Source organism: Ascaphus truei, chromosome 4 (assembly GCF_040206685.1).
Source record: "Ascaphus truei isolate aAscTru1 chromosome 4, aAscTru1.hap1, whole genome shotgun sequence".
Classification (NCBI taxonomy): domain Eukaryota; kingdom Metazoa; phylum Chordata; class Amphibia; order Anura; family Ascaphidae; genus Ascaphus; species Ascaphus truei.
The window spans coordinates 290151195-290177570 of NC_134486.1; the positions used below are offsets into that span (position 1 = coordinate 290151195).

Here is a 26376-nt window from a genome sequence, read left to right on the forward strand (position 1 = left end):
GCGGGACTAGGGCAGGAATAGGTGGCGAGTAGATTTTTTGGTTGGGCGAGTAGATTTTTGGGTGATTTGTCGAACACCTGTATATATATATGAAAAAGTAGATTTATAGTGGGTGGGTGCGTATATATACATAACATTTTGATCCATTTCCTTCACTTATGTGTCACTTCTTACCAGACTCAAGATCTCCAAGCTAGCACAATCCTACTTAAAATATTAAGATAATATTTTTTATGCTTACCCTTGGTAATTCATCGTACCAACTGAAAACATCCACACCGATCAGTGAAAAGATCCTGTTTAATGGTGGCATTATTTGTTTGGTGATATAGTAGGTTGCATTTAACCTCAGGTTGTGATCTTGGAGGACATCAATGGGCCGTCTCACCAGCTGAATGAGGGGCACTCCGGGTGTGCCATATATTATAACATAAGGAACTCTTTCCCCAACACGGGCTCAGAGCGACGATCATATGCTACCATCTTCCTGTTTAAAAAAGGAAATGGACGATTAACACCTGTCACGTGAGGGGTTAACATAAGCTTCATGAAAGACCAGAATAGTTGGTGAAAAATGAGACCCACTAACAGTAGGGCTAAAGGAAAGGTCCAAAATGAATGTTTACACTCCACAGTCAATTAAGCTGAAACAATGCAGAGAAACGATATGGCATGCCACAAAGGAGTGTCACAGTAGGCTCTCTACTTGTCAGCTGTGTTTCTTCTTTACATTTTTGGGGGGCAAAAAGCCTTTTCTGCTTTTTAGACCTTCCCAGAAATATTTTCGGCTCATTATGTACAAGACACTGACTCAGCATCTAATGATATGAGGCAGCAACATAAAGTACATCATGTCCTGTACACATGCAGGAAAATTACATTACGTTATATGTTATACTCCGATGAAATGTGCCTTTATACAATTAGCCATATAACAAAGCTATAAATGATTAGTAAACAAAATAGCAACATATGTATATATTTAAGAAAAAGGAACAGCATGTCTTGGTGATTTTTAACAATGGCTGTTACTGGTTATTTTTTTTATTTTTATAACTGGGTGTTAATTACTGCAATTTGGAAGGAATGTTACAGCGAATTGCAGATTGAACATATTTAACTTCATAACTAACAAACAGTAAATGTCCAGAAACGAACATTTATTCTTACCAATAATTTTGTTTCTCGTGATCCCTCAATGGCAGAGCATGACTCTCCAGTGTCATTTGCTGACGTGTAGGGGCAGAGAAATTATTGTTTTATTGACACTATTTGCTTCACTTCTCTCTCCCCTACCCCCATATTTCATATTCAGCCCCATATATGTGGGCACATTTGGGAGAAAAAAAATGCATAATTTTCAACGTTATACAAAATAAATGGCGACACTTTAAATATCTCCAAAAGATATGAAAAATGTACATCTGTTTTTACTTTTTGCTGCAATTTGCAATGTATGTTGCACTATGAATTGATTTATTAAAGATAACAGTAGTTGCATTTGCACACCATGTGGTAATGCAAAAATGTTTTACATGGCACAAAACATCCCCTAATCAGCTGACTGTGGTTCACAAGATGATCGCAATTTGACAAATTGCAGATTGACTTGACTTGCTTTTAAAAGCGCAATATGAGGGGAAATCATTGTCAGTCAATCACAGATTTTCTTTGCATCAAATCAAGTACCTCTCATTCGTTAGGTGCTTTTACATTTAATTACAATTTCAGTTCTTCCTACCTTGTAAGCTCTAGTGCTGGAACACAGGCTCCCGGTCTATATGCAAAACTTCCCCTGTACTCCTTGGCGAAAATTAAATCCTGCATGCTGGCTTTGCCCTCCAAAAGCTTTATGCATTGTCTCTGAACATATTGTTTGATTTGACTTATATCTCTGGTTTCAAATAGCAGCTTGATTGAACGTTCAAGTATCTGGAAATGAAACCAAATAGTTTTTGAAAATTCATATTTAAATGAAAAAAATATTCTTAAACGCTTCATCCTGTACTGCCCAAGTCTGGTATGTCTTTCCCAGTTTTGCATACATATTACATTGCATACTGTATAACTGCAGGATAATAAATGCTGGTCATGGACATGCAGTTGAGCACAGTAAATAGGTATTAGATTCCTCCATTTCAATGTATTGCCACAAAGCTATAGCGGATTGCATTAAGCATCTTGTGCAGGACAGCCGGAGTGAAGGCGGTATAGTGCTTGCAATTCATTAAGAGACGGATAATATTTCATTTTAGATTCTTCAGCCTCACCTGGTGGTTTTGGATTTCAATTATGAAGATTAAAGCAGGCTGCACATTTTACAGGCAGCTTTCTGGTTAAAACAGAAAGATGTTGAATCCGTTACTGTGCGTGACATTCAGGTACTAGGTTGTGTTTATTTCCCAAAAACAAAATCAGAGTTTTACCTCTATCAGTTAAAATGTCTGTAAATAAATGTAATCTCTATCACTGAAACACTTCCTAGCAAAATATGGTTTGTCAGAATATAATTTGTGAGACGTGCTACTTCCTTCAAGAGACAACCGTGACCATAATACTGAAACCTAGACTTGGTGCATTCCTACAGGAATACCCCTTGCCAACTGTGCTCACAAATGTCAAATTATACCTGTCTCTAGAGTTGGGTTCTTCTGTGCGATCTCATCTTCAAAGCTGAACAACCAATGTGGGCCTGACCAAATTGCAATCCAAGTTAATTATCAGTGTCCCTGTCATTGCTAAACCATTCGCCTCCGTAATCAACTATTGTCTACTGCCATATGCACACCACCTGGAAAACTGTTAAAGGCATTCCAATTTCCAGAGGTAATAAAAAAATGTTTCCCAACAAAAGACCAATCTCTACAATGCCTATACCTGTCCATAAATGTGTTCATTCTCAACTATGCAACTTTCATTAAAAGTCACATTTTCTTAGTTGATTCTAATGTGGCTTTTGACCAAATCAGTCCCAGTTACAACATTCTTAAAAATATGCAATGAGATCCAGAGTGAAATGGAACATGGACAGTTGACTAAATATTGATGAGACAGCACATTGAAGCAACTTGAATATAATGTTATTTGCAGGGTGCAGTAAGGAACAGCGAGAGGACCCCATTTCCTCCCAATACAATATATATACTGAAATGGTACAGCACTCACTGACTATTGGAAAAAATGGTCAAAACCGGAATATGCCAAAAAATGCATTTAATGAAGATAGCAAAATATACAATATACCTGGACAGGAAATACACAAAATGGACCCTAGGGATAGGGATGTGGGGTAAAATATACAAGGGAAGGGATACCACAATAGGTAAGGAGGATGGGACAACAAAAAAGGGGGTGGTAGTGTATGTAGTGGGTGGGTGACAAGTGGGCAACGTTTCGGGGTGAGAACCCCTTCCTCAGGCCCGTTCCCTCAAGTCCAAAGGGACAAAAATGTACTTCTCTAAACCCTTAGAACCCCCCTATATAGAACACAACCAAACACAAAATGCAATAACTATAATCAGAGAAAAGTTCACTGAGTCCAGATCCTAGTAGGAGAATGAAATTCTCAATAGTTACAAAAATCCAACCATAAAGTCCTTTGTCTGGGTCTGGATTATCCTCACTTGCCCTCCTGCTGTGTAGGTTATGCTGAGGATCCTATTGTGGTATCCCTTCCCTTGTATATTGTACCCCACATCCCTATCCCTAGGGTCCATTTTGTGTATTTCCTGCCGACGTGACACTATTCCAGGTTTATTGTATATTTTGCTATCTTCATTAAATTCATATTTTGGCATATTCCAATTTTGACAATTTTTTCCAATAGTCAGTGAGTGCTGGAACATTTCAGTATATGGACAATGGACTGGTGCAACATTCGTATATTTTTCAAAGGCTTTCAATATTGTTGACAACGCTATCATCTTAACCAAGCTTTAGTGCTCTGGACTTAGACCACACGCTCTAAACTGGTTTCACTCTTATCAGGAAAATCCCAATATGTATCGATCCTCGGCTCTAACGCAAACCACGTAGCTCTGTTGAAGCCCTTGCTCTTTTCATTCGTTATAAGTAACCTTCCCACAGTTTGCGAGTTGTCCTTTATGTACATGTATGCTAATTATACTCATGCACACTGCTCCCACCTCTGACATTGAAAATGCTCTGCAATTTGATTTCTCAAAATTCGAAAGCTGGATCATTCAACTTTTTTTTTAAACACTTGCAAAAAAAGAAAAGAGCGCAAAAAATCTCAGTGAATATTCTCCTAATAATATATACTACAATCAGCATGTGAGCAATGCACGTACATCAAGATGGAAGTAATAAAGCATGACATGTTATGGACATTTTACCACACTGGAAATGACAACTGGTCCCCACACCGCTTGACTGATCTCGCAGGTTCTGACCGGATTGAAAGTCCTCAACCTCCTCTCGGTGGGCAGCCGGTTCCTGATGTCGTCGTTGTCAGTCCGCGCTTCTCGTGCCTTGAGCGCTATTGTAGGGACCCTTCAGCACTGACGGCAAATGCGGATTACACACGCCAAACTCCGGCGGCCGCTGATGACGTCACCAGTTGTGTGTCGCTTGTTGGCACGACTAACCGATAGACTGTCAAATGTTCTGTATGGCCCCAAACTCTTAAGGCTGTAACAGTGCTTCTGGTATGCCAAACAAAGTGCAGAGATTGCACTAGATGTAAATCCTACGTGTTTCGTGGTTAACAAATTCTTCAAGGAATGGTAGTATCATACACACACACACACACACACACACACACACACACACACACACACACACACACACACACACACACACATTATTGTCTAGAAATACGATTTATGACATCGTTATATATGTGACCACATGGAAATGACCACACAATGATTTTGCAGGTTGACTTAAAGCTTGGCAAATCTCAGGTAGTGGACCAAGTATATAAAATGCTGTGGAACGTGAGCTTTCAATATCGCAAGATGACGACACAATGAAAAAAGTTCAAGAGCAATGCAGCTAATAACATGCAGCTAATAACATATTTCTTACACTTACCAGTAATACCACAGATTTGTTATTTTTGTTATTTTACCTTGCCAACAGCGGGACAGGTGTCTCTCCTAACTGTCTCTATTCCTTTTGCATCAAAAACGGGATCTTTTTGGTCCAGCGTTTCATACATGTAACCCACGTATCTCTTCTTGGTTTGTAAGACACAGGGCAAATAAACCTGCAATATGTAATTAATCTCAATAAAAATACAATATATCAAACGTTGTTAAAACAAATGAAAAATAAGAGTGAGGTTTTATGTATCACAGAACAACAGTAGGCTTTCAACTGCAAAAGCAATAACACTTGCGTGGAGAGCTGCAACACACCCAATCGTCTGCAGGTGCAAACACCATCAAGGGCGCCACTCCTACAGTAACTTGAAGAAACAAACAAAATGTTTTTGTATGTCAAACATCCTAAAAGTACCATCCATATCTGAACAAGGGTTCGAAAAGACCTCAGGGTGCCCTATTGTTTCTTGCCATGGTCGTCTTACTCGCTTTCTAAATATATATCTTTCCTATGCGACCAGGGTGAAAGCTTACCCTCCTGCAGTTACTGTACTTCTAAAACTAGCGGAGACTCCATATGAAAGCCCATTACATATGGGTTACACTTGATGGGCCCTTGTATACCCCGACAGCTCCTACGTTGGCATTATCTGCTGTGAAAAAATATTCTAACTTCTAGGGAAAATCATTCCATATATTTAAAGAGAAAAAATTGCATCTCACGGACCATGTTTTTTTTTTGCAAACCAAAGGCACTGCTACAGGGGGGGCATGTGCCCCATGGTATGCCAATGTATTTATGGGCTGCTGACTACTTGTCCATGTGTTTGGATCTTCATTGATGGACCTGTAACAGGCACACATTGTTCTCTGTTACAGGCTAATCGATAATGTTATCTTCATATGGGATGGTAGAAGTGAACTTTTGCAAAGTTTCATTATAAGATTAAATAAAGAGTTGATCATAATGCAAAGTCTGTATTCTACTTAACAGTCAACTGACTATCTAAATATTACTTTAACACATGATGAGAATAGTGGGGCTTATAATGAAATATTTAGAAAGCCCACTTTGGTCAATTATTTTTAAAATTTCAATAGCAAACACCCTACGGGAGATATTTCTCCTGGCTGCAAAAACTGGGGCAAAAACAGACAAATTACACCAGATTTATTAATGGAAAACCCCAGCTGCTTTCAATTAGACACCTTCTCTAATAAATCTGGTGCTTTTTTCTACGCTGGATTTGTCCCAATTTTGCATTTGGGAGACTTTAGTTAATAGAGCCAACTCTTTCATTTGTGGGATTTCATACGCACAATTCCTAAAAGCAAAAAGGATTTGGGCAAAGGGTTGTGATTTTGAGATAGAGGAAAATTGCTTACGGAAATTTGTAACCAAACTTTATGACATCGAGTGTGTTACTGAAGCACATAGTTGATACAAATGACAAACATACAGTATTATTAATTCCGAAAAAAACTAAACGGATAACATGGCAAAATATAATGCAGCTCGCTCAACTACTACAGTACAGAGAGCAATCAATCAAGGGATAAACAATATCTTAACACAGCATTGGGACAGGCTTTCTTGTGATCCAAAACTAAGCAATGGTATTTCTGACTGTCCAAACATCACTTCTCTTAAATTTGCAAGTCAATGATATCATTTAGTGAACTCTTGAATTACCTAAGAATAATTGAACTAGTTGGATGAAAGCACCCAATGGTTTTTATGTTTGTAAATGCTGTAAGATTTGCACATTTGGGGAAAAAGTTTTCTTCCATGAGACTATTGTGGATCATACAATCAAGAGAGATTTATCAAATGCAACACTGATTGTGTTATTCTTATGTTAGAGTTTAAATGCAAAACATTTTATGTAAGTACTATAGAAGTATTAGTAATGTGAAGACTAGTATTTAGGTACATGTTAGGAATATTCAGGATAAGGATTAAACATTTTGTTTTTTAAGCATTTCAAATAATGCCATGTTCGTGCTAGTAAAGGGTCAAGAATCTGTGTGATTCAAGATGGTGCTAAAACCCCAGATTATGGGGACCCTTCTAAAGAAATTGTTACAGATTGACGCTGAACGGATGGTTAAACTTAATACCAGGATCCCTTTTTGGACTAACTGAGAAAGTGAACAACATTCCTTTTTAGTAAGGATAATACTGCAGATTGAGGAATCCACCGATTGCTTTTAGTTAACAAAACTATTTTCTTGGATGCTATGCTTCTAGATCTTGAGATCAAGTACAAATTGCATTAAATATGGACATACTTTTTCATACGTCAACCTATATTTACTTTTATTATAAGCTCTTCAAAACTTCACGTTTCAATATTTACATATAGTGTTTGTATTTATGCTTTACATCAGCATTTCCCTATATATTTACATGATCTGCTTGTTTTAGTGTAAAGCAATGCAAACATCACTACAGTAATGCCATATGAAAATAAAATATAATACAGTATATTGCATGTTACTGTATTGAATGACAGCTCAAAGTGGTCTAGTTTATGGCATTTCCGAGATATATAGATATATAGATATATATATATATAGATATATATTATATATCTATATATATATCTATATATCAGTATTAGGTGATATCTTTTTTTTATTTGGACTAACAATTTATGTCATAGGACAAGCGTTCGAGAGTTCTCCTCTCTTCTTCAGGTCAGCAATACAGATTAACTGTTAATCAGTATTGCAGACCTGAGGAAGAGAGGAGAACTCTCGAACGCTTGTCCTATGACATAAATTGTTAGTCCAAATAAAAAAAAGATATCACCTAATACTGAAGAAAAAGAATCACTGGGGATGTGTTAGTTTTTAAATCACTTTATCTTTGTTAATGGTGCAGTCGTTGCTACTCTTTTGCCTCTCCCTGCATGGGTGGGAAGCAGGGGGACCTCAGAGCTGAAACATTCAATTTTTTCAGCTTCTGTGACCCCCGGGATCTCGAGAAAATTATTCTCTCCAGGGAAACAAAAGGAAGGTTTAAAACTCCGGTCAAGGGGGCAAATAGGAAGCCGCAGAGTCATCCTTTGTGGCTTCCTATTGGCCCGCATGACACGTGGGATTTAAATAACCAGGACGTATCTGCAGCACCTTTCCCAGTATGTATCTCTGAAATCAGGGGATCCCTGATTATTATTGTACCAAGGCTCAACAAAGTATCCGGCCGTTCCTCCTTCTCTTACCGTGCACCCCAAAACTGGAACAACCTACCAGAGACTCTCACATCCACCACCAGTTTAAGTTCTTTCAAATCTAAGGCTGTCACACATTTTAATCTGGTCTGTAACTGTTTCATACGGCCATAATATTTGTTATCTTTAACTGTGCACGCAATGTCTTGTATATAATGTATACCCTGTTCATTTATGTAACTATTTGTAACCATGTATTATTTGTCTTAACTCTGTGCCCAGGACATACTTGAAAACGAGAGGTAACTCTCAATGTATTACTTCCTGGTAAAATATTTTATAAATAAATAAATAAATAATATAGATGATAGATGGAGAAAGGTAGTTAAAGTGGCACTCCACTGACAAATTGCCTGGGTGCAATAATCTGCAACAGAAATAGTACACAGAGAAGCAGACACACCAGGTCTCGTAGTAAAAATAAAAAAAGTTCATTAACAAAAAATGTTTTGGCTCTCACTGGTGCCCTTTTTCAAGACATTTTGAAAAAAGCTCCAGCGAGCCAAAACGGTGATTTTTGTTAATTAACGCTTTCTTTTTTTTCTACGAGACCTGGTGTTCCTCCCTCTCTACCGGTTACCAAGAATCTTAATGTCATCAGGGTACCCGATATATATTTCCCTTACCTTTTCAAACTTCAGTTTTACTGGTTTCGGGTTCGTGGCGGTTACAGCTTCCGCAATTTCCTGACCAATCTTGAAGGACTGTTCCTTTGTGGCTCCTTTCAGCAGTACGAACATGCTAAAGATTAAACATAGTTATCAAAAAATGTTTTTTGTTTTACCCTTTTAGTATACCTCGTCTACCATACAATTAGTGCATTTTGTCTAATTATAGATTTGTTATTATTTGAACAGCGAACATACTGTCGGGTCCCTGGAAACCATGGATGAGCTCCGGGGATCCCCCGGTACAGGTAAAATAAAATAACAAATAAGTTGGGAGTGCTATTTTAAAGAGGCACTCCTGGCACAAAAAAAATAAATGTCGGGATATGTTTGAAGCAGGGGGTTTCCACGGGCTGAATCGCGTTCATTTCAGCTCCGGGGACTCACTACTTCAAACCTATTAAAAAAAAATATTAAAAAAAAAAAAGTAACACCAGTTCTGCTGCTTTAAAGGGACAATCCCTTCTAGGACCAAAGTGAGCTAATGGCAAAGGCATGTGTAAAAGAACAAATGTAGGTAATTGGCACTTTGTTTGGCAAATATCCAAGAAATATTGGTTTTTGCAAGAAAATGCTTTACAGCGTTTTTATAACGTTTACAACTAACTCTTTCATAATTAGATGAATCTTTTGTATGTACAGGCAAATACATAGCTTTTTTGTTATTATATATAAACCAATTTTGCTGCCATCCATTAGTGAAATAACGGGAAGAACAATAAATGCCTGTTGAAGTTCGAATTACAAGACCCAAAGAAAATACAAACATCTTCATTTTTCACAGGAAACAAGTGAAAAAGTTACTTTTAAGAGTGACTGAATCTGGGCTATGGAAGCAGGTTATATTTATTATAAGCTGTTTACAATAACGTTAGCAGCTACGTGGGATAAGCCCCTCTGATCCAGTCATATATCAAAGCAATTCACTTGAAGTACCAAAACCACTATAATCCACAAGCTGCATTTAAAATGAGAATCAAACATTATTTCACTTCATAAGAAATTAACGCATTGTTGGATTGTAAATGGGAGCAAAAGTGTACAAATACATTTGCATTATTGAGAATTTTAACGAAAGTGGTTTCTTTTTTAAGATTAGGGATTTTTGAATATGTAAATTGCAGATATTCATAGTTTTTAATCATGAATCTGAACATATATGTAAAGATTCTGTTTCACAGAAACTTTACAAAGCCCATATACAGTAATTATTGTACCTGTCTGTGTCACCGTACACAACCCTGGCTCCCCATTTCTTTGTGTCGTTCACAAGGCTAATAGCGCGTTCCAACGTCTCTCGAGCTTTATGGACGATACTGTCTCCGACCTATGGTCAACAAACATTGTACATTGTCAATATGTCCCCATGCCTCCGCTACAATGCTCATCTTCCTGAAATCATTAATGCCTTGGCAGATGGGAGGCCCTTCATATTTTTAAAAAGCAATGTGTGTCTACAAAGAGAGTTTATTTGCAACAGCAGACAATACCATTTCAGTAGGTCTCCTCAAATACATATAGATGTAACTACTGTAAATCATACACACCATTTCTGAGTGGCTCAGTGAGTAAAGACACGGACTGGCATGCAGTTTGAAGCAGGGGAACCTGCTCCTTGTGACCGTGGGCAAGTCACTTTATCTCCAAAAACAGATTATAAGCATCCACGGGGCAGGGACCTGTGCCTAAAAAAGGCTCTGTAAAGCGCTACGTAAAATTAGCAGCGCTATACAAGAACATGCCTTTAAAAAAAATAAAATAAAATAAAAAACCCACTGCTTAAAGTGTACACACTACAGTCTATGGCTGCATTTTCTAATTCCTAGTTTTAAATGTTTGCAATGAAACCACCCTTTAAGGCACTGGCTATACCCAATCTTCTACATCATAATGTGATGTCAAAGAGCATAATTATTAATCATGATCAATATTAATGATCTTTGTTTACACCGATTACTTAAAGCACTTTCTATAAGAAAAAACAAATCAGTTAAAAAAATAAATACATGTAACAACTGTTGGTAAGCTAATAAATACTTATATGCTTACTGTCAAATAAGCAGCAAGAAGGTTGTAATGCTACTACTGTATATTAGTATAATGGCACTTGAAACATTAGGTTTTTTTTTCATGTGGAAATTTCATGTGAAATTGGGCCTAGTCGTCGTTGCTCTCCTACCTCTATGCATGGCATTCGCCCAGAGAAGTTAGCAGCTGTATAGCCATATGTGACATTGGATATAAGTTTAAGTCCTAGCTGACGGGCGTCAAGAAGTCGCGAAAGCCCTTTGTCATGTTTATAATCTTTCATGGACTGTTTCACCATTATTCGTGTCTTCAAAATCTCCTCAAGCATTCTTGGCAGCACCCCTTTCCTGACAGAGGCCTGAAATAAGGCAAAAAAGCCCACTGTAACATTATATGAAATAATTCAAACACATTCATGCAACACAAGTGACAACTAATTATTGTTTTATTTTATAAAGTACTTTGCTTTTGATCTAAAGCAAAAAAAAAAAAAGCAAACAGAACAAATGCAAAATTGCTAGCTGCACTTAACCTTTCTGATATCAGGGCTGACTAAATGCCTTATAAACATCTTATATCAGTGCATCAGCTGAAACTAAAATTGCAACCAAACTAAAACTGAACTGCTCTCCATCTATTCTAAAACAGTTGGAATGAAAATATAAACAAAAAGGCCCATTTCACACACAGTACAATGTGAAATAAATGTTCAACTCTGAGAACTCAGGATGGTATGTAGGACCTAAATAATGCAGCTCAGAGTTTTACCAACGGTGTTGGTCCTGGAGAAGCATAGATCTGTTGTTGCATAGTAAATGAGGTTGGGGAAAAAAAAAAAAAAGAGGACATACAGTACGTCCAGAGTTCAACCTACAGTATGTTGTAGGTTGTGATACCGTTTAACAGACGACATGAGTTATAGATTAAATTAGTGTGTAACACATTGTACTTGAAGAGACCAGTACAGTTTTGACATTACAATAGAAGCAGAACCCTGTGATGTTTCAAAAGCTTTGTACAGTACACTTCTTTCAACCATTAAGAACTTGTGGTCCATTAAATGGTATCACGACCTACAACAAATAAGGACACAAAGAGAGGATTGATGTAGCAGGTGAAAGAGCTGGAGTAAAAAACACAAACGAGAATATATATTAAAATAAAAAACCTACAGTGGAGTTATTACCTTAATAAAAGCAACTCCATTTGGCGATATAGTAACATCATGTCGGATTTGGTACAGCAGATCAGGAGGAACGCGCAAAGAAGCGCAGCCAAATTTAAACTCATCATACCTAGAAAATAAGCAGCAAAAGCCATCTTTATCCGTATGAAAATCCAAGGCAGAGTAAGATGTTGTGTACTATTTCACCAGCATATGTTGAAAGCGGGGACACACAGATAAATGTCATACTTCAGTAACAGTATTTGTATGTATATTTATTTTATGCGCATTGAAAATTAGGTAAGATTCAGTCAACCTGCAGCTACATAATGAACCATATTTTGGTTTCAGGTATATGGAACTTTAAATTGACACAAGATTTATTTTAGAATGAAACAAAAAATGAAATGTAAAAATAAAATTAATATAAACTTTCTGTGAAATGTGTACTGGTTAATGCAGCGGATGACACGTATGCCGAGTGTGTCAGGAAAAATCCGGAATCCTTTACTAAAAGAAGCATTGTAAAATAAAAAACAAATATTTTTGTGCAGTGTTTCAAATCAAATTGACAGCATATCAGTAAAGTAGAATCTACCAGCTCTCCCTGCCAAGCTACAGTATAATGTACTGAATTACTGGGGGGTGGGAGTACAAAACACATTTAATTATATTTATTTTATCAGTTTCAATGTACAATGCTATATGTTGGTCTAAGAAACTAAAGTAGGATGGCATTTCCGCTAAAAAACAAACAAAAACTGATGAGGACTAAAGGGTTTTATACTTTTTTTTTTCTGGGTAGGTCAATTCTCCAATAACAAACAGCAATAATCAAAGAAACCTACCTCCCCAAATTCTCCATGTGTCCCAAGCATGTAGAGTAACAGTAGTTGTACGCTATTACGATGGAAGGGTACAACGACTGGAAATCCAGCACCAAAATGGAGTTGCTATAAAAGCGAGACTCTGGCTCCAACACAAGAGGAATACACTGAGGAGCTCTCATCTGAGACCGCTGCTGCACACTGGGAGTCACAGGGATGTAATTCATCGGCTTAGCAATACGTAGCATCATCGACTCCACACGGTACTAAAGAATAAATAAAACACCTTTCAATAATTTCCCCGAGAGGTCACTTACATTTAAAAACAAACTTTTTTTTTTGCAGCTTTAAAAAAACAAAAAACAAAAAAAAAAAACAACACTTCACTTTAGTACAGCATAAATGAATACATATAAACATCATAAGAAACTAATTGCTATTACGCTCTCCCTCGTACTAAATTAGTGTTCTGATATAAAGCATATAAAAATCTGTAAAGGCCATAAATCATGTAAAAATAATCCACTATTTAATCAATTTTTTAAAAAAAATATGTCAAATTATTTTTTAATTCTGGAGAACTCCTAATTCCTGAGATCTCTACCTGGTTCATAGTAACATAGTAGATGAGGTTGAAAAAAAGACGTACGTCCATCAAGTTCAACCTATGCTAAATTTAGACGACAGATAGTTTATCCTATATCTATACTTACTTATTGATCCAGAGGAAGGCAAACAAAAAACCCCAGTTCCTTTTTTCCTCATTCAGGAAATTAAAAAGGCCCCCAAAACTGCTTTTGCCCCGCAGGCCAATAGGAAGCCACAACGTCATTAGGGGGAGCGAGGGCGTTGCAGGATATTATTGGATGACCCTAAGGTAAAATCATTGAATGTCCAGGAAGAACACCAGCAACTAAAACAGTATCTCAGAAATCCGGGGGTCCACATGGCTAAAAAAGTGATTTTTATGGGGCATACACAACAGTAAAACATTTTAAAACAAGATGCTCAAAACCCTTTTATATCAGAACCCAATAGGTGTATTGGGTTAATGATAACAAAGAATCCCGCATAGCCATCTAATATAAAATAAAGACAATGTAATGTGGGAAGGGATGATGGTGTTTCTACAAAGTACAGTACGCCTGTCCACGAGGAATAGTATATGCATTTTCATCATAATCTGCATTAATAGGATAATTATGTCTCAGTTTTAGAAATCGCACAAGCTTAAGTTTTCACTGGATATAGATATACACAAACATTTATGAAATGAGGCGAATGATGCAAACTATAACATGGCTGTTTTCATTTGGAAAGATGGACTGCGCCGATGTTGCTTAGTATATGATGTTATCCTTACCTGTGAGCCTCTAGTTAAAACGTGTAAAAACTGAATACCAAAAAGTCTTGCCAGTTCACTAGTTCTCCCAATTAGGTCCAGCTGTTCTAATAATTGGAGAGTTCCACGTACACGGCTGATGTAATGATCGGTCATTCTCCATCTTTGAGAGAAAAACAAAAACAAAACATGTCGAGTTAAAGCAGCAATACTATTTCTCCCTCCCATTTTTTTCCTTATTTGTTTACACACACACACACACACACACACACACACACACACACACACACACACACACACACACACACACACACACACACACACACACACACACACACACACACACACACACACACACACACACACAACAATGCATTATAATTCCACATTCTTACCTACGCAAATATTGGCAACAAATTATCACAAACAGGAAAGTGTTGCAAAGACCTCGCACTGTTGGGGAGGTGGCAAAACCTGCTATAGAATCAAAGTATGCTTTAAAACTAGTGCTGTACCGAGTCCTAAATTTTCCAAAAACTGGGTAACGGGTACCTGGGCAAAATGAATCATTTTACCCGGCTAGGTACCCGGTTGGCAGTTTCCTACAGGGTGAGGAAGACACCAGTAGAGGGTAAGGAGAACCACTGCGACATCTGGGAGCAGCAGCAGACGTCATGGTGGCGGTGACAGTGGCAGATATCCTTGCTCAGCCTGCGGGAGCAGCATGAATACAGCACAGAGCTAATGCCAGTGGAACCATGTGACCAGAGCAGGAACGTTCCTATTGGACAGCTGGGGAGGAACCGGCTGTCCAATAGGAACGCTCCTGTTCTGGTCATATGGTTCGCCGGCTCCCAGTTGCATTAGCTGTGTGCTGTATTCCTGCTGCTCCCGCCGGCTGAACAAGGACATCTGCCACTGTCACCGTCACCAGGACGTCTGCTACTGCTTCCTCACCGGTCTTCCTCACCTTCCATTGCCGGCTGCAGGTAAGTGTTGAAGTACTTTCAGCTACTCTGAAATTATCCGGCACCAGTCCCAGCATCCTGATGCCGGGTCCGGGTAAGTTACGGGTAGCTTAAAAAGCGCCGGGTACCAGGTAATTACCCGGTGCATCACTATTTAAAACTGCATTGAGTTGAAAAAAAAAGAAGCTAAAAAACAGTCACTATTATCTAATACTACAGAACTGATTTATTTAAAGAAAAAAAAATCAACAACAACCGTATAAGATTTCACGTTTTGCTTCATTAACATGGTCATTTTAGACACAAGCAAGACTGCTTCAAAGATAAATCAATCGCTAAACAATTCCAAAAACAGTTTTTTTTTTTGTTTTTTTTTTACCATATTCCGTTTAATGGAGTACTGTATGACTCCACGGTGAGCCCCCCCCCCCATTTAGTTACCAATGTCATTGTCTTTCTTAAAAATGTTGAAAGTAAATGTTAAATGTATTATTTTTTTTACATTTTTTTATTTTAACTTTTTTTTAATGAAAAAATGTATGTTTCTCCTTAGTTCTGGTCCTATGTAAACGGAATGTTATATGGTACACCGAGCTCTTTACCCATATCTCTTTGCTTAAAGTTGTCAGCATTATTAGTTTCCACAAAACAAGAGAAATAGAATGTGGATTAAATCTACTTTAAATATTAACGTAATATTCGTGAGTTTGGAAGTGGTCAGGGTACTTACCAATATTTGCATTTTGGGGTTTTCATTTTAATTCTCATTTGAATGCTTAAAATTGTTCTACCCAAAAAAAGTGTGTACTTCTCATTTGAAATATTTGGCTGCATTATTATTCTCTTTGGTACTTGAAAGCAAAGAATGGCTCACTGCAAATAATTTACTACAATAAAAACCTACCATAATAGAAAATCCCAAAATTAAACACTGATAACGGCTTTTCATAGGAATCAGTTTATGTGGGTACAAGAAATTCTGTGGCTAAAAATCTCGGCTTTCACCATAATACTCCTTAATGCATGTGCTACAAACCAGATTTAATCAGGCAAATTGACCGTAAGCCTATTTTTTTTAAAAACTATTTTGCAGACGAGCTAGTTCGCCCTGGCTTCTTGTCTGTAAGGATTGGTTTTGGAAAATCTGGGCAAGTCTATGACCAGTTCCATAGATTTATGAATTCTCACGGATCATCCACATCCCACTTTTCTTCTTTGTAGCTGTAGTAATGCTTATTGGATGCAATCAGGGTCACACCAGCAAAAAAAATTAATAAATGTGATTTGTAAAGTTGCATAAAACTGTGAAAGACTGCTAAAAACCAAGGGGTGTGGTACTGAAGAAAAAATGAGTTCATTAATACTATGCACGATACATAAAGCTTGGCCCCCTACAGACGCACTTACCTGAATGCCCTCCTACGGTCTCTGTACGTTCTCCTCACCAATTAAATTGTAAGCTTCCCGGAGCAGGGACTTCTCTTCCTAAATGTTACTTTTATGTCTGAAGCACTTATTCCCATGATCTGTTATTTCTATTATTTGTTATTTATATGATTGTCACGTGTAGTACTAATGTGAAGCGCTATGTACACTAATGGCGCTATATAAATAAAGACATACATACAATTAAATAAAGATGCAGCTTATCGACTCAATTTTAGACGTGAAAAAAGGACAGTGATAAACTGGTTAAATGCACGTCTCATTTGTTGACTCCCAAGAGGATGTCAATAATGCAAACTTTTAGATGGAATGTGCCTAAAAATGTTCCCGGATCATCTACATAACCATAGTATAAATCCTTGAATTAAGAAAAAAGTAGAAATGCACAAATTAAACATTACCTGTAGACATCTGTTTTATTATCAAACCAATCGGATAATGTTCGAAATGTAAACAGGGGAAATCGCTGATGAAGAATATGGAAGGCCACATTTTCAAAGGTGTAATTAGTCAGAGCCACCTGGAAAACACAAGAAGCACTTAACCGCCATGTAGCAACGTGACAACGCTTCAGTTTGCGTAAATCTCAAATGTTCAAAACAACACACCGTTGTCCAGATGCTCACAGAATATAATAGCACTGCGTTTATACATAGAATGCTCTTGTATACTGACATACAAATCCAATGCTCCGACATTTAAGTACCTGCAGTCATAGGCCTTGTGTGAGATAGGGTTTAAAACAAGTACAGGTGCATAAAAGTATTGGATATGACAAATAGTTACCTTTGTACCAGGATATCGATATTTATAAATAGATCGATATGTATAGATCTATCTATAGATGTATAGCTATATAACTTTTGGAAGCATTAACAACTGCACGTCTTTCCACAGATGACTATATTTCCTTTGTTATTATTTTCACATTGCAACTAAGAACCTGTTTGGCTTTTTTCCCCGCTTCTGAATTAAGGCAAGGTACAGGTAGCTGCTGTGTAGAACAGCATAACTGTAATGCATCATAAATATATATCTCAGCTTTGCTGCTACACAGATACATTCCAAAGTGTACAACTTGCAGTATAATGTTAGATTATACGTATGTAAGGGGGTCACCCCCGGTTCCCCTGATCTTCCTTTGCCCCCTGCCTTACCCCTGTGGCAGTGGGGGAAGGGGACGGCGACTTCTCCCGGCAGGCACCGCCATCTTGGTTGTGGCGCGAGGTTCGCGCAATGCGCAGAGGTTGGCCAGGGTAGCGGTGGCCATTGCCAGTGTGCAGGAGCCCTGGGAGGTTGCGCAGGCGCAGTTAAGCGTAGCGGCGGCCATTACAGCTTCGCACATGCGCAGTAAAGATCGCGCACGCGGTCCCCATAGGAAAGAGCTGTGCCAAGGACTACAATTCCCAGCAGCCTCTGGGGATTGCACTTTCACCCTGGTCACAGGCGGCCAGACAGCCAATAGAGCTGGCAGATTCTCATGCTGCAGAGTTGCAACAATGTTGTGTGCAGACAGGGTTTTTGTCAGTTGGATCCAGGAAGAGATTGGGGAAGGTAGTGTACACAGAGCAGGGTTCTGCTGTACTAGGCCAGAGAAACCCCAGGCCCAAGGTAGGCCCCACTCCCCACTAGGTTAGTGGGTAAGTACTGAGGGATGGCGCCTAGGTTAGGGACCCTGCCCTTAGGTGCGTGTGGTGTGCAGTCTTGTCACGGCATCGTGTGTGTGTGTGCAGCACATTTGCTGCAGGTACCAAGCAGGTTGCAGTGCGTTGCTGCAGGTGCTGTGAGTATTAGTTACAGTTAGTGCAGTGGGTTGCTGCAGGTATTAGGGAGAAGTTAGTGAGTCAAGACCGGGAAGAGCTAGGGGAAGGAGGTGAGTGCAGGGGCCAGTAACCCCCTAGGCCCCAGATACGTCCTAACTCCCCCAGCTTGTGGTGCTACAGGGACAGGCCCTAGGTTAGGGACCCAGTTACAGTAGTACTAGTGTTAGATCGGGTCACAGCGGACGCTGCGCTCCCCGAGAAGGGACTTGGGCTCAAGTCTGTGCCTAAGAGACAGAGACTATCTCCAGGGTGGGATCGCCCCTGGCGGGCCCCGTGCGAGGCAACATCGGATCAGACGGGATCACCAAGCGGCAGATCCTTTTTGAAGTTGCTTGCAGGCCCGAGTGCAGGAGCGCTCGGCAGGTATCTTCCTATGTGCACCAATGTATCCTAACATATCACAACTACACATAGTGGCAGCGCTGACCACGGGACAAGGGGGTTGGGCTGTGGAGTTACTCCCTAGGGGGAATGTTATAAGTGTGTGTTATTGCCTGCATATATTAGTAAAGTGGTTATATACATTCCTGTGTATGTGGTTATTGTATATGTGGGTCCTGTGTAGGCAACCTTCTACATCCTTAGAACCCTACACAGGTGGAGGCGCTGAAACCGAGAACGTTCCAGAGGATTCACCCCAGGCTCTCACTGGCGGAGGCTCAGACCTTCTGTGAGCCTGACAGGTATACTGCACCACACCTGGTAACACATTAGGTTTCCACCCACACACACGGTATCTGTGATTGGGATAGAGGGAATACCCGTTGCACGTATATTGCTTGTCCTTACTGTACACTGAAAACAGAGTTTCCATGATATTACTGTACATAGAATACAATAGCATTACCTCACTTTTCAGCATTCTCCAAACATTTAACACAATCCGGCCAACTATATTGATTTCACTCATTGTGTCTGCACCATATTCATCCTTGTCAGAAGTAAATCGGTTCTCATTTTTATCACCTACAAATATGTAATAAAAAATAAATTAAAAAAAGCACCTTTAGTATAAACATAAGTCCATTATTACTTCTCAAATACAAATTACTTAAAGCATTAAAATGCACATTTGTAAAAGAGAACAAACAGACCATTGTCCTGCATTAAAAATGCGGTGTATAAGTAAGTTAGTATGTTTTTATTCTGCGCTTTCTGCACTATGCGTGTACGGTGGAAAATGCCTCAAAATATTTTCACTACATTGTTGCATTGGGGCTATGATATTTGGTATTAAATTGAAATATTTTTTTTTCCCCCTCAGCGTAACATTGAAAACTCACCAGGTATTCGAGACATTTGCTGGCACAGATCCACATTCAGAGCCGATGCCCTCTGTAAAAGATAACCCCAAGAGTGCATCTGCACTTCATATCCTAGTAAGATATCTGGGTCATATCTGGAGAAACAAGCAATACATATTATGTCATGGACACCAACTATTACACAGATATAATAAATGCATTTTTTTAATTGAAAATTATTTTTTTTTAATCGAAGTAGTGCGCTTTTAAAAATAAATACTACAGCTTCAGCGTGTGTTATAGTAAAGAGGAATTAGCAAATAAAGCCAAAACACCAGAGGATACATCAACACTGGGTTATGATAACTGTAACTGAAATAATGTGATCCTACAATAGGCGAGTGAATGATTGCATGCAGTGTTGGTCTAGGTAACTGAATACAGTACAATGTTTAACGCAGAATAGTCATTGAGTGAATCAAAGGCCGAATGAGTGAATTCACACAATAATTGAATAAGTGTTTGAATGAAAGCCACCCTACAGATACCATTGCTAATGAGACAACTACAATCACTATGCAGTAAACATCCACATTCAAAAACGTATCAGAGAATGTGGCATGAAGACGTTTTAAAAACTCTAGTCTTCAACAAACACTTAAAACATATCTAAAATATTACAAATTGCCACACTGCAGTTGCAAATACTGAACACGCGACAGATTTTGTATATATATATAAAAAAAAAATAATGTATATATATATATATATATATATATATATACTTTTTCATTTAAAAATAAACATTGCATTTCTCTTTTTTAGGGTCTAATTACACCCAAACTATAGAATGAAATCAGCTGCAATCTTCTGACACAACAAAGTTAATAAAACAAAGCACTGACCTTCTGACCAGGTTTAAGGATTTCTCCAGGAGCTGTTTCTCATCAGCAGCATATGTGACTTCGAAGCCTGTAATGCCAGATCTGATAAGTAATGGAGCCTGTCTTCTGCTATCTGGGGAAAAAATGGAGACAATATCAGAATAAGGAAGTGATCAACAAGGACACCATCTATGAATGAACAAGGGCAGAAGACTGAAGAGAGAAAACATGACAAGCTACCCAAAAACCTAAGCTTACGATTTTCACTTTCTATAATCGCCAAATTTCATTCTATAATTATGTCATTCCTTAAATACTACGCTAGTTGCTCCTTTTTGACCCAAACCATATTAGTATTACAGCAACTTTCATGGATATTATTGATTCTTTATATCAAAGGGATAAATCCAGTAGAAGCTAAATGATAAATAGACCAGCTGTGTCATGCAACATTAAGTAGATATTTAAAAATATACTAGAGCTATATTAAAATGTATTGCTATTAAATGGTAGTCAGGCCATCAAAAACAAGAGTGGTAATGCAGAAATGTGCACTAGACAATCACCTTCACTGAATGTGCCCTCTTGACTAATCACAATTGCACCAGTGATTTCTGTTTTGCCAGTGTTGGGCAGTACAGAGTCTGAAGAGATGCAGTAGAATAAAGCACAAATCGGGTCAAATTCAGGATCTGGCTCCAAGTCCCGTCGAGTTCTTGCATGTAACTCCACACACATAAGCGTCAGGTGCTGCATCTACAACGAGAGAGACAGAAGTGTTCTTCTCCACTGCCAATATGTATCATTGTTAATAGTTTGAATCAGGTTGGCCTCCTAAAACACATCGCTATGAAAGCACAAATGTAGTACTTTCTTGTTGCTCAGCAGTGAACATTTGTTCTTACAAAATTACAAATGTACTGAATAGTCAAATAGTAAAATGGGGTCCTGGAGCCCTTGTCACTAACTCCTCACCAACACCAAGGAAATTTAACATTTTCAGTCTGCGCATGCTTACGAAAAATAAAAGCAGCACCCTACAGGCTCACCACGAGGACTACACATTAAAATATATGTGGAGGTTTAGAAGTCAATGCACGCTCTCCTAAATTTGTCTCAATCTTACAAAATGTTCAGATCATATGTAATTACATCGCTAGAACCAAAACATGTATTTTTCTTTTGTTTTCAGATGCAAGGAAGGTTGCATGAATACGGCGAGATGGAAATCCATGCAAGCCGAGTGGTCGGAGATTAATGAATACTGTAGGGCCGTCTTAGAAACAGTGCACTTACAGTACACGCACTTGTTTTGTATGTGAATTTTCTAACACACCCCCATACACTTAAGTAAGTCTGACAAGAAGTTCTCTAAATATTTACTTTAATATTTGATGCATTTATCCCAATGTTGTGTTCTATTTCCCTGCATTGCACTTACTTTATAATCTACGTGAAGCACTGCATACGCTGTTTGCACAACAAAACGATATAAATTAAAAACAGCATGGAATATTTATGTAACATTACCTCATGTAAAGCTTTTGCGTCTTGTAGATTTTGAGCACTGACTTTGAAGCCATAGGAGTTGTTTAAAGAGGGCCCCTCGATCTGAGAAGTCTCTTTTTTCACGTGAGCCATAGCAGCAAACTGATTCTACGGAAAAAAATAGGAACACACAAGCACGTCAGAGGAAAATGTTCTTCTAGTAGGTTTTAGTGCACCCTAGAAGACACATAAGCCTTCATATAGCCCATCCACTGAGTTTGAGACTTGACTCCATCAATTTTCAAAAGGTTTTAGGTGCAGCTTTAATAGCCCTACTGTCATTTACATCAGCAAGGGATATAGGGAGTGGTCATGTGGAGTAATACAAAAGGTAGTGTGTGACAATTGATGGAACCTTATTTATATTTCTTTTCATTTGGCTTCTGCGATACATTTGAACATCTGAGTGTTGTCCCTGGTACTCTATATGTTGCGGCTCTTACGAATAGAAAAAGGGCAAAAAAATATTGAAGTAGCAATCCATTCTGATCAACCTCGTTTTTAATCTATTTACTTTGTTCGAAATGGGTGAGCTCATTTCATTTTAAACGTACACACATTTTCAGAAGCTTATAATGGCTGCTGACAGCAAGCTGCCTGTGAGCTAACCAGTATTACATAAAGATATTGTTCCCAATCAATCAATCTGCAGCGATGCCGAAACAAGGCAAATTTGCCCTTTTAAATTATATAATGTTATTAGGACCAACTGTCCTACCCTAGAACATTTTGTTCAGACCACTCAAAAACAAAAAGGTGCCTAGGAAATACGACTGCTATATCAGGGGCTTACTAATAATAGAAATGGAAAGGCACAGACTGTATTACAAATGAGTCCTGAGGAAGGCATTAATCAACTCTTCCATAACTCAGTCTACATTGTATGCATCTAAAACTTAACTTGCCTACTTCAGTAGCTCATCGTCTCCATTTTAGGTGCTCTTATGACCCTTATGTATTGTCTAGGGCCTCTGAAGGTATAGTTAGTGTTTCTATAGAATATGGCACACCATACTTCCTCCGGGTTAATTTCCTATGAAATATATAAAAAATGTATAACAGAATATTTGGCCATTTTTAAACCTAAGAAAGTTAATATAGCACAAATGTGTGCATTTCATTTTTCAAATAAAAGGAAGCGATCAAGTTATATATTAGTTATCTGAAATAAAAACTTACCTTAATCTGAGTTGTTAACAGTACCCTTCGAAGTTTATCTGGGTTGCCTTCTTTTCTCTGACTCATTTTTAGGATTCTCTGTTCTAGGGGAGGAAAAACAATATAGTTTGTGATTTGTATCCTTTACGCCTTGAGAAAGCGCCACTTAGGTGTGAAATGCATGGGGGGGGGGGGGGGGTTCTTGGAGACTGCTGTCCTTAATATGTCCAAATAAAGCCTTTTTTAAAATTTTCCCCTAACCTTGGTGCCATTTGATTTTTGATGCTATGTCATTGCTGCTCCAGATTTTTTCATTCTTCATTGTCCACACCTCCTAGATAAAGCTTGGCCCCCTGCAGACGCACTTACCAGAACGATCTCCTACTGTCTCTGTACGTTCTTCCTACCAACCAATTCGATTGTAAGCTCCCTCGGAGCAGGGACTCCTTTTCCTAAATGTCACTTTTATGTCTGAAAGCACTTCTTCCCAATATGTGTTTTGTATTATTTGTTATTTATACGATTGTCACGTGTATTACCGCTGTGAAGCGCTATGTACATTAATGGCACACTATATAAATAAAAAGAACGATTCCTGCGCTCCTACCAATTAGGATAAAATAATTATTTGGTTAAACCCTTTGGCCAAAGCATTTATAAGCCTGCATGCCACGTCAAGGCATACCCGTATGCAGGTACCAACACTTAATATACGTAATAATTGTACGTATAAGACATACATACTAGAGTTTGTTTGCCTTCTGTATCATTAGAGGCTGAGCGATAGAGATGTGTAAACCTGTACCAGTTCACTTAAAAAAATGGAAAAATAAAGAAACAAAAAAAAAAAACCATGGTAACTTTTTCAAAGGAATTCCTGATTAGGGAATACATTTCAAGGAAAGCAATGTGTTGGTTAAACTATTTTCAGCAATATTTGCCAAATTTTTGTACCATTTTCCCAAAAGATCGGGTGAAATATGTTTTCTGGGTAAGATACGCGAGTTGGCAGTTTCTAGCAATGTTTCATACCGTAGAGCAGTGATTTTAAACCGGGGTTTCGCGAGCCCCCCCCCCCCTGAGGGTTTCCGTGGCCGTCAGAGGGGGGGGGGGTGGGGAAGCTCAGCAACAGCAGCCACCCAGTCACTGCTATCCTTCCTCTCCCTGATCCTGCCGGAGGGAGAGGGAGGCCCGGGTAGGAGCATGCTGCCAGCTCCCTTAAAGTGAGAGAGAGAGTGTGTGTGTGTGTGTGAGAAGAGAGAGTGGGGGGGGGGGGAAAGAGAGAGGGGGGGGGAGGAAAGGGAGAGTGGGGGGGAGGAGAGAGTGGGGGGGGGGAGAAGAGAGTGGTGGGGGGAGAAGAGAGTGGGGGAGGGGAGAAGAGAGTGGGGGAGGGGAGGAGGAAGAGCGAGGGGGGAGGAAGAGCGAGGGGGGAGGAAGAGCGAGGGGGGAGGAAGAGCGAGGGGGGAGGAAGAGCGAGGGGGGAGGAAGAGAGAGGGGGAGGAAGAGAGAGAGGGGGGGAGGAAGAGAGAGAGGGGGGGAGGAAGAGAGAGAGGGGGGGAGGAAGAGAGAGAGGGGGGGAGGAAGAGAGAGAGGGGGGGAGGAAGAGAGAGATGGGGGGAGGAAGAGAGAGAGGGGGGGGAGGAAGAGAGAGAGGGGGGGAGGAAGAGAGAGGGGGGGGAGGAAGAGAGAGGGGGGAGGAAGAGAGAGGGAGGGAGGAAGAGAGAGAGAGGGGGGAGGAAGAGAGAGGGGGGAGGAAGAGAGAGGGGGGGGAGGAAGAGAGGGGGGAGGAAGAGAGTAGGGGAGGAGGAAGAGAGTAGGGGAGGGAGGAAGAGAGAGGGGGAAGAGAGTGGGGGGGGAAGAGAGGTTGGGTGGGGGTAGAGAGGTTGAGTGGGGGTGAAGAGAGTAGGGGGGGAAGAGAGTGGGGGGGAAGCGTGTGTGTGGGGGGAGCGAGTGTAGGGAGGGAGCGTGTGTAGGGAGGGAGCGTGTGTGGGTAGGGAGCGTGTGTGGGTAGGGAGCGTGTGTGGGGGAGTGAGAGTGCGTGTGTGGGGGAGAGAGAGCGAGTGTGTGTGGGGTTGTGTGTGTGGAGGGCAGAGAGTGTGTGGGGGAAGTGTGTGGGGGGATGTGTGTGTGGGGGGGATGTGTGTCGGGGGGGGATGTGTGTGGGGGGGGATGTGAGTGGGGGGAGTGTGTGGTGGGGGGGGGAAGTGTTTGTGTGTGTGTGGGGGGGGGGGAGTGTGTGTGTGTGGGGGTGTGTGTATGGAGGTGTGTGTGTGAGGGGGGGAGTGGAGTCTGAGCATAAGGGAGAGACTGTGAGAGGGTGAGAGACGGTGACGCGACAGTGACATCAGGCTGATATCGCTGGGAAAATCTAATTGTGATGACTTCCAGCGATTGCGATCAAGCCGTCGCACCGTGCTTACTATAAGCGCAAGCGACGGCGGCAATGCATTTGTTTTGACGCGATGTCGAGTCGCTGTTGCCGTCACTATACACAGGTTTGAGAGAAGCTTTACCCCATATCTAGACTAGCCAGTATGCAAAAATCTGATACAATGGTAAACCTTCTTTGATAGTGCTTTTTTTTTGTTTGTTTTTTTTTAAATAACATTTTCAACGTTCTCAAATTTTGATATTACAAAAGAAAAGAATGACTCGTACACTTTAAGAACAATAACTAAAATCAAACATGCCAGCAGGAGATTTCCATTATGATTTCATAGTGATATCTAGGAAAGCTTCCAACTATTAACTAGCATTACTATAAAATGCATAGAACTAAATTGGATTTATAATAAACAAAAATGTGTTATCTGTTTTGGAGGCAGAATAATTAAGGAGTCCCTGGATAGCTTCTACTAAGCAGATGAATACATTCCACAAGAGAAAGAATCAGATAGGATTTAGGAGCGTAAGTAAGAGGAGATGGGAACGTGCTGGTATGTCACAGAAATGTTACCTGTCGCCACTGACAGC

General features: G+C 39.6%; 1 protein-coding gene across 1 annotated transcript in view; it reads right to left on the bottom strand.

Annotated features, from left to right (window-relative positions):
• Positions 1–26376, bottom strand: part of REV3L (REV3 like, DNA directed polymerase zeta catalytic subunit) — a 150674-nt gene that overhangs the window by 15938 nt on the left and 108360 nt on the right. Inside the window, 17 exon segments of the mRNA XM_075597629.1 lie at positions 242–453; positions 456–487; positions 1742–1932; positions 5093–5230; positions 8929–9043; positions 10188–10297; positions 11150–11356; positions 12185–12293; positions 13012–13256; positions 14354–14495; positions 17148–17266; positions 19417–19535; positions 19853–19968; positions 20719–20830; positions 21264–21453; positions 22228–22353; positions 23425–23507. Of these exon segments, the coding sequence (XP_075453744.1) occupies positions 242–453; positions 456–487; positions 1742–1932; positions 5093–5230; positions 8929–9043; positions 10188–10297; positions 11150–11356; positions 12185–12293; positions 13012–13256; positions 14354–14495; positions 17148–17266; positions 19417–19535; positions 19853–19968; positions 20719–20830; positions 21264–21453; positions 22228–22353; positions 23425–23507 (2366 nt within the window).